The sequence below is a fragment of the Lagopus leucura genome, unplaced genomic scaffold (assembly GCF_019238085.1).
Source record: "Lagopus leucura isolate 7727_CA_CO unplaced genomic scaffold, USGS_WTPT01 35285-0_obj-0_obj, whole genome shotgun sequence".
NCBI lineage: Eukaryota > Metazoa > Chordata > Aves > Galliformes > Phasianidae > Lagopus > Lagopus leucura.
The window spans coordinates 1,450-10,182 of NW_024969547.1; the positions used below are offsets into that span (position 1 = coordinate 1,450).

An 8,733-nucleotide genomic window follows, 5' to 3' on the forward strand; every position below is an offset into this window, starting at 1 on the left:
TGTGCCATTGGGGAACTCCAGGTGTTAGGGAATTGTGAGAGTGGGCTGCACAGGAACAAGGGGATGCACTGCAGAGAAAAAGGACAAAAGTTCCAGTCAGTACACCTGCTTATAGGGATGAGACCTGCGCCTGATCACCACAGCCCATACTTTCTCCTTACTAAGTCTTGACTTGTCTGTGCAGCATTAAAACTCAGCACCCTAAGGTCTAGGCCAGTAGAAGCAGAGAGTGGTGTGCAGGAGAGATCTGGGTGCCAGCAACCAAAACAACATCCACAGCACATCAGGATTAAACCAGTGACTGGGAGGAAAGAGTATTCAAGTCTGGGAGAGAGATGGGTAAGAAAACAGAGCCAGGGAGAGGAGGATTGGCAGGCTGAGATGCCATGGCAATGTCTGAGGGATGAGCATGAGTGTGGGGATGTGTGTGAGAGGAGTGGGTGACTGCACGCATCTGTTGGCCAGCAAACAGCAGGCTGGCCAATCCTGAGCAAAGGAGGAGACCCGCATGCAGGGTAAGGGATGCCAGGCTCCAGGCAGGGGTATTGGATGAGCTGAGGGCCCATGCTCACACTGATGGGCTGTGACTGTGGGAGTGCTTGTGAGCCAGTGGGTGAAGGTGTGTGCTTCCATGGGGGATCTGCAGTCCTGATTAGCCAGAGAGGAGGAACAGGGCTTGGCTCTGAGCTTCGGGCTTATAAGAGAACTGGCGTTGTTACCTGTGGGTGTTGCTATGGCAGTGAGAGCCAGCAGAGTCATTTCCGGCAGCTCTGTCGTCTTGGGGCTGGGAGGTGGTTTTCTGCCTCTTGATCACTCACAAACAGGAGGCTCGGTCTCAGCATGCACCGCAGCTCTCTCATCCTCACTGCCTTCCTGGGACAACTGCTGGGTAAGTGCTGGCTTTTAGTCAAGGCATCCATCTTCTCCCCACAAAGCGCTCACCAGCCTCACTGGGCTTTGTGGCAAACAGCTCCTGAGTAACAATAAACCTTGGGCAAATACTGACTGGCTGTTGTGGCTTTGCACCACTTCTCTCAAGATACTGCTGCTGTTGGAAATGACAAGGGCAGATGGAGAAGAGAGAACTCAGAATCCTCTCCTGCTTTTCTTTTCCCTTCTCTCTCTCTCTCACTGCCTTTCTCTTCTGGCCCAACAGCTGCCACCTCCAGAGATCGCAGCCATTCCTGCAGTCCCACATTTCAGCCTTTCCAAGAGAAAGAAGCAGATCCTGTCAAAGTCACAGCAGTGACATTAAACATCTCATAAAAACAGCATTAAGGGGATGTCCCAGTCTGACTGCTGCCTGATGCATTCTTGCCATAGCCTCTGGTGTTCTCCTGGTTGTCAGCACAGCCAGAGATCACACTTGTCACCATTCAACTCAGCTTTGTTTATACCGAGGGACTTAGGAGCCCTTTATGTTGACAGGACTGAAGAAACAGATGCATCTTTTCCAAAAAGCTCCATGGGTCCCTCAACCTGCACAGCCATGACAGCTGTTCCATGTTCCTCTCAGCAGGGGTGCAGCATAGGATCTCCTCTGCCCACAAGCACAGAGGTCCTTCCAAAACCATCTTCCTATGCACAGGAATCAACAGCTTTCTGCTGGACAAAGGACAGGGAGCCTTCTCTCCAGCTGCTTTGTATCCTCTCCATGTTGGCAGCCTGGAACCTTCCCTGCAGAGCTGCTCACCTTTGCTTTCTTCTTCCAGGTGCTGTGGGGCAGACCATTGTCAGCCAGCAAGAAGGACAGGTCACAGTGCAGGAGAGAAACACCTTCCAGACCACCTGCACGTACCAGGCCTCCAGCTTTGATGCTTTTCTTTGGTACCAGCAGAAGAAAGGCCAAGCTCCCCAGCTGGTCACACATCAGGCAGCAGCAGGCTCCAAGCAGAACGGCCGTTTCACCACGTGGCTGAACACCACCGGGAAATACAGCCTGCTGCGGCTGGCAGAAGTCGAGCTGTCTGACAGTGCCTTGTATCTCTGTGCTGTGCAGGACACCCTGGTGCAGGGAGCTTCCTTGGCCGTGCAACAACCCCAGGGAGGGAGGAGGTGTGTGTGCTGGAGGCGGAGCTTTGGGGAAGGGGCCCTCAGCTCTCCTGGCAGCGCTGCTTCCCTGTGCACACAGAGATCTGCAGCCCAGGTTCCTCTTCCGGAAGGGACCGATAGCTGTGGCTTGAGAGAACTAAAAACGACCAAGGAGACCGTGGCCTCTTTGTACACCCTGGAGAACTCAGTTTTTGCAAGGGCTGTGCAGATGACACATGCTGCATTGTGATTAGTGTGCTCTGCTGTGCACTGAGGGGTTTAAGCAGGTGGTCTGAAACTCACCTGAGCTTTGCAGTCCCATGCAAATTGCTTCTTTGTTCTCTGTCATTTGCCCAAAGTCCTGCAGGTTGGGCCTTCTCAAAGCATCCCTTTCTGGAGATTCACAATGATGCTTTTACACTGCTTCAGTAAGAACTTCCTTCCCTAAGCTCCATGTGGAAATCTCAGATATAGAAGGAGCACAGGAGATGATGCATGGTTTTCTTATAGTTACTCTTCCACACGAATGCTTTTCAAATGATGAAAGACTCTGTGAGTCCTTACATTACCATGTATAGTCCAGGCCTGCCCTTTCATTCCTAGCAACTTGAGAACACCATGAAAAAGGTCTTGTGGAGGCTGAGGATGGGATGCAGGTAACAGTGGCTCTGAATAGAGAAATGAGTTTTCTTCCAAAGGGAGATATTGTATGGGCAGCACCAGAGTGCCAATATTCCGTGCACATCCGCTCTGGTGAAGATACTAAAATGCATCCATCCATCTGATCTGTATCACACAGGTTGGCTATGGGGAAGTTATACACTCAGAAGAAGGGAATACAAGGAAAGAGAGAAAAGCATAGTAAATGGGTAACTTTGCACTAAGCATGGGGGACACTTCCTGCTACAGTAGTGCCTGGAAATGCAGGATAGATCAAAACAGCCATACGTGATGGAGACTGCATCACAGCTGAGGATGTGATCAGTTGCTGCAGAGATGGAGGATCCTACAATTGTGTTCTGTAGGTGTGAGCTGTGGATGAGGCTAAGCAGGGCTGCAATTATGGGAAGGGGTTTAATGATGACGGTATGATTTTTACCACGCCTTACATGGGTTACTTGCAGTGTTTGCCTGGTGAGGTCATACCATAGGGTGGGTATGGCAGGCCCTGGTCATAGCAGGGCATGTCTCAGAGAGGTAAGAGGGTTTCTTGGCTTCATCCAGACAGGACACTTTTTAGTTCATTTGTTGGCTCTGCACTGCCCTTGGCCTGGGGTGAGCATTCACAGGAGTGACCATTCTCCGTAGCGCATGCAATGAATGGAAAACATCCCAGCTAATGATACGGGCTGTGTGGCTGTTTCCACTTACGCTGCCTTTTCATTTTCTGGACTCTGTTGCACCCATTCCCTCAAAGAAGCTTCTCCTGAGTGCTAGGAGTGAGAGGCCTCAGGATTTCTAGGCCAGGTATGAGACAGAGAGATAAAGTCAGGAGCAAGAAAAAATCTGTACTTCAGAGAGTGTAATTTGTAGCTCACTTCCAGGAAGGGTCATGAAGAATGGCAGAATGAATGCCTGGAGGAGGATGGACAAATTTTTGTATATCTGTGTCTGTGGAACAAGTGCAAGAGAGAGCAGGTGGAGAGAGACTGATAGCAGCAATGATCAGCAGAGGCCATGAGAGCACCATGTAAGCCAGGAAAAGGCATCCTGTGTGAAGTCTGCTGCTGGTCTTATTGAGCTGGAAAACCTCCCTCTGACATCACCTCCTTCTGAAAGCACAGGGCCATGGCAAAGGAGAACAGGACTTTTCTGATTCAGTGCATTCTCCTGGGCTCAACAGAGCATCCCAGCTGTCACATGCTCCTGTTTCTCATTATCTACTCCACGTATCTCCTAATCCTGGCCTCACCTTTGTCACAGCAGGGAGCGATCAGTACAGGAGAGATCAAGCGGATCTCAACATGGTCCTTATTGCTTGGGTGCAGGCTGGGTACCAGTGAGTTTCTACTGGGATGATGGGGCTGGCCTGTGGGGATCCCGTCAGGCTTTATTCTGGGCTTTATGGTTCCTGTTGTCAACATCATCCTCACACTATGCTTTTAATGGTGGTTTTCTACATCTGCATCACCTCCACAGTTCTCCCTATTCCCTCTAATTTCACTCACCAGAAGGCATTCTTCATCTGTCCCTGCCATCTTGGCACGGTTCCGTATCTAACAGAGGCCAAGGTCAGATCCAAGCATAGCCTACCAGGAAGCTCCATCCCTTGAATGCCCTGGACCTTCAAGGAGCCTGGCAGGGCAGGAGGAGAGCAGTAGGTTGGGCCATAGACACATAGACTTCCAACACAGCAAAGGGAGAGCAGTGCTACTGTGTAGAAATGCCTGGCCAAGGACCAGGACAGAGCTCTTCTTTACGGTTACGCTGGGTTATGGTGGGCTCAGAGGGATTGGGAGCTCCAATGTGTGGCCTTCTGTAGCTCGTAGTAATAATGCCCTATGAAAGCCTCAAACACGGGCAGCTTTGCAATAGTATGGCAGGGCCAGGAGCACTGCAGAAAGGCTGCTAGGGCCACACAGGGAAGCTGCACCCTCAGGGAAGGGCGAAGAAGGGATGTGAAAGTGGAATAGAGACAGAGACCCCAAGGAAACTATGCCTTCCCAGTTCTTGATGGCCTTTGGAAACACCTTTCCTTGAGTCTCCTTCCCCAACTCTGGTCCTCCCAAAGTCACAGGAGTAGATTTCCTCAGAGTGTGTGGAACTTCTGGCTTCACAAGGCCTCTCCCATGCACAGAGAACCTCTCCTGAAGATTTAATTTATCAGGCTTTCCATTCACATGACATGCTCAAGGGTCAAGGAGACCTGTGTAAGGAGAAACACATCAAAGCAGGGACTGATGGTCATTGGTGGTAGAGAAATATCTAGGAATATCTTCCCCTCCTTCAAAAGCATGTGGCTTGAAAAAACAATGGTTTGCACTGTGCACTGACCTCCAAATACCAGGAGAATGATGGAGTCTCCCTAGCTGCTTCTCACCAAAAATATCCCCTTCTCCTTTGGTAATCTCTACATTTATGGGGAAAAAAAACTAACAACTCAGATGGAAACATTAAAGGATGCAGAATTGTTTAATGAGTCTGAGGAGAGAAATGATGTCACCCCAAGCAGAGGCCCTGCGTGCAGTGAGCAGCAGGAGCAAACAAGAATCTGTTTCCATTTCCTATGGCAGCACTGCCACAGAACTCTATCTCCCAGCCCAGGTGTCTGGGGTGATGAGCGGGTCACTCAGGATTCACTTTGAGGGATACTAACAGACAACTCTAAAGGGAACAGGAAAAAAAAAAAAAGATATTAGATAGAAAAAGTGAGAAAAAAAAAGAGTATCAGTAGACTCTCTCCATGTCGACAGAGAGGCCATAATGGCCACTACATCTCTGTCTTGATGGACAGAAACAGCAACACAACATTTGTTCTTCTGTCCAGTGCCATGTTCAGCATTCCTGGAGGTCCTTGCCTGGGTCAGCATCCAGCACCTTTAGCAGGGGGGGCACCTTCTGCCACAGCTGCGGTTGGAAATGCAGGAGAGGTCAAAGACCCCCGAGGTGATGGGCACGCCCTCAGAGCTGAGGATGCGGCCAACAGCAGCGGAGGTGGAGGAGCCCACGGCGGTGTACTGTGGGAAGGAGCTGAGGATGGGTCCGGGCAGGGTCACCACCACGGGAGAGGGCTGGATGACGATGGTGGAGTTCTGGCACTGCCTGACACAGGGCTCATTGCAGCTGCTGGCCAGAGGGGTCGGGCCGCAGGGCTGGCATGGCACACATTGGGTGTAGCAGGACATGACTTGGGACTGGAGGTGCACCTGGGAGAGAGGGATAGAAGGAATTAGAGCACGAGGATATGTGAGGGACGGCCAGGGCAGCCTCTCCCAAAGGAGACAAGGGAACTGCTACAGCTGGAGGATAAGGCTGAGAAAGGAGGTCACATCCCTTCAGCATGCCAGGACCCTACGATTAGTTGTCTGACCCAGGGAGACTCTCTTTGAGTGCACAAATCTACAGCCATGTCAGCAGTGTCACAAGCACTCCCTGAGCAGACATTATGACCTCTATGGTCTCCCATGGCATGGAGATCCACTGTCTATTTAACATATATGAACATATATTTAACATATATGGGGGGTGTATTTCTATTGAGACAAGAGGAGAAGAGAGGGTTTCACACTTACCTGGTTCCCAGCAAGAGGCAGGCAAGAGAAGTGGATGGGAGAGCTGGGAACTGGGCTGCCTTTTATATTGGTCCTTCATTGCTGCAGGTCCAGAGGCACAGTTGACAGAGGCACTAATTTTCTGACTAGGTAATCTTCAATGCAAGCTGTCCCTTCTCATTATGTGGGCTGGTTTTTGATTTCCTGCAGTGCTACCTGTTCATTTCCAGATTTATGACGTGCCCATTCTCTAATGAAGGATTCTTTAAATGCTGTGATTAAAGGCTCACAGTGCACATTGCATTGGTGAAGCTGATGCCTCAGCTCAAGTGCTGATCAGTCTGGAGGAAGTAAGAGAAGTCAATCTGGTTCAGTGCAGGGGGACTGTCATGGTTTTATGATTTTGTTATCCACAATATGTGTTCCACATCATAACATCATGCAGTGCACTGGGTGTTAAAGAGTTAATTCTGTAGTTTCGAGGCAACCGTGATAGTTCTGTTACCTGTCTCATAAGAGAAGAATGAACAACAGCTCCCAGAAGACTTCACTGTTCCATTACCATTTTTCTGGTCAGAGGATAAAACTGCCTGGGTGTAACTGGTCTGTTTCTTTTTTTCTTCAACAAAGAGAGGTGCAAAAAATCAAAAGCAGACCAGTCCAGACTCTTGGTAAGTCTAACTATAAGGCATCGTTGAGGAAAAGGGATTGTTATCAGAATTGATGTTAAAAGTAAGTGGCAGAGAGAAATGGTAGACACCAGACACGCTGTCAGGGAAGCCAAGGCAGACACTTCCTCTCATCTGCAAACATCCAACCCATTGCTTCTCCACTTAGTGCACCAACTATCAAATCCACATCTCTCCATCTCTCCAGAGAATGAAAGTGCCCCTTCATGTCCTCACCTTATCCCCTCACAACAAAGATTGCCATTCTTCCTTGGCTACCTGAGACTACCATAAAAATGGTTATGTAGAGGCAAAGGTTGGGATGCTGTATGAACTGTAAGAACTCTGAAGGGAGAAATGATGTCGCTTTGAGAGAACCCTGTCAGTGCAGGCAGTACCAGGCGCTGACAGAAATTTGTGCCCATCATTTATTGAAGACATTCCACAGAAAACCTATCTGCCTGCCCCACAGAGGGGGAGCAGCCAGCGGAATCCCAAGAAGGCTTTTGGGGTCTTCAGGTCTACAAGAATTGCATTTTGACTGGAATAAGGAAAGGGCGTCTCAGTTCCTAAATGCAAGGCTCAACAAACAGAGCAGACTTGTCTAGCCGACGTCAGTTGCTTCTAAGACTTCAGCAAGGCTCCCACTACAATTCCCTTTTAATCACAATCTCTCCAGGTGCCGTACAACATCAGGAACATACTTAGGACATCGTCGTGCAATGACATTTCCCCAGAATTCTTGCTGAATGAGATTTAGCTGCTGTAACAAGGGGGGTCACTGTGCCTCCAATGGAATAGGGGCAGGTCTTGGCATCCAGCAAAGTGTGACTAGAGAGGGTTTTATTTAGCCCACTAAATCCAGTCACCCATCCCGGCGTCGCTGCCGGCCTTTCTTGAGCGGCGACAGCAGCACCACGGGCAGCCGCAGCCTGCGGGACCCGGGGCTCGGGGAGCTCTCGGGGTGCCGCGTTCCGGGGCAGCAGCACACGACCCGTTCCCGATGCCGGGTTTTCGGAGCTGTGGCAGCTCCGGGCACAGCTGGACGAACAGGGTTCGGAAGCGGCGCGCTCCACGAATCGTCTCGTAACGTCTCTCCGTGCTCTTGACTCGCTGGGGACGCTGCAGGCGGGCGGCTGGTTTCCCCTGCGCCAAAGGAGATTTCGCAGCCATTTCTCAGTTGTCCGCCTACGCCGCAGAGCCCGGGCTACGCTGCAGGACACGCAGAGCCCAAACCCCGCTGCACGAGCCCAGGCGCCCAGCACTCGCAGCCAGGAGCAAGGCCGAGTGCCGCCGGCGCAGGGCACAGTCTCGGGGCGGAGCTGGCGGCGGCGGTGGTGGGGAGGAGGCGGCGCGGGCGGACCAGAGTCGGGGCTGGCGGGGGCCAGAGCGGGGTGCGCCCGCTTCTGGACCATTGGCTTCTTTCCGACCTCGTGCACCTCTCTCCTCCTGCATGAAATTTCTGTGGAAGAAAATGGATTTTCTGAGTTTGCTGCTGCTTCTCTTCTCGGCAGTGGCTGTGAGCAGAGCCCAGGTGCAGCAGGAGCCGGTGGCAGAGACCAACGAGGGCATCGGCATCAACATCACCTGCTCACACCCCAACATACAGCCCGACGGGTACATCCATTGGTACCGTCAGCTCCCGGGCCGAGGACCCGCATTCCTCGTCAGCGCCGTTAAAGGCTTTAAGCAGGTGCCGGACCCGGAGGGGCAGCTGTGGGTGTCGGCAGACCGCCGCTCCAGCGTCCTGCGGCTCGCCCGGCCCCGGCTCGGGGACGCGGCGCTGTATTACTGCGCCGTGGGCGCACGGGAAGCGAAGCCGG

At 51.6% G+C, this 8,733-nt stretch overlaps 1 gene segment (V, D, J or C); it reads left to right on the plus strand.

Moving 5' to 3' along the window:
* Positions 1-745: 745 nt before the first annotated feature.
* LOC122194194 lies at positions 746-8,527 on the plus strand (the record flags this gene model as incomplete). The annotated part of the segment is given in 3 exon segments: positions 746-889; positions 1,713-2,055; positions 8,425-8,527. Coding segments are annotated over 3 exon segments (495 nt in total), but the record flags the coding sequence as incomplete, so codon positions are not given.
* Positions 8,528-8,733: the final 206 nt, after the last annotated feature.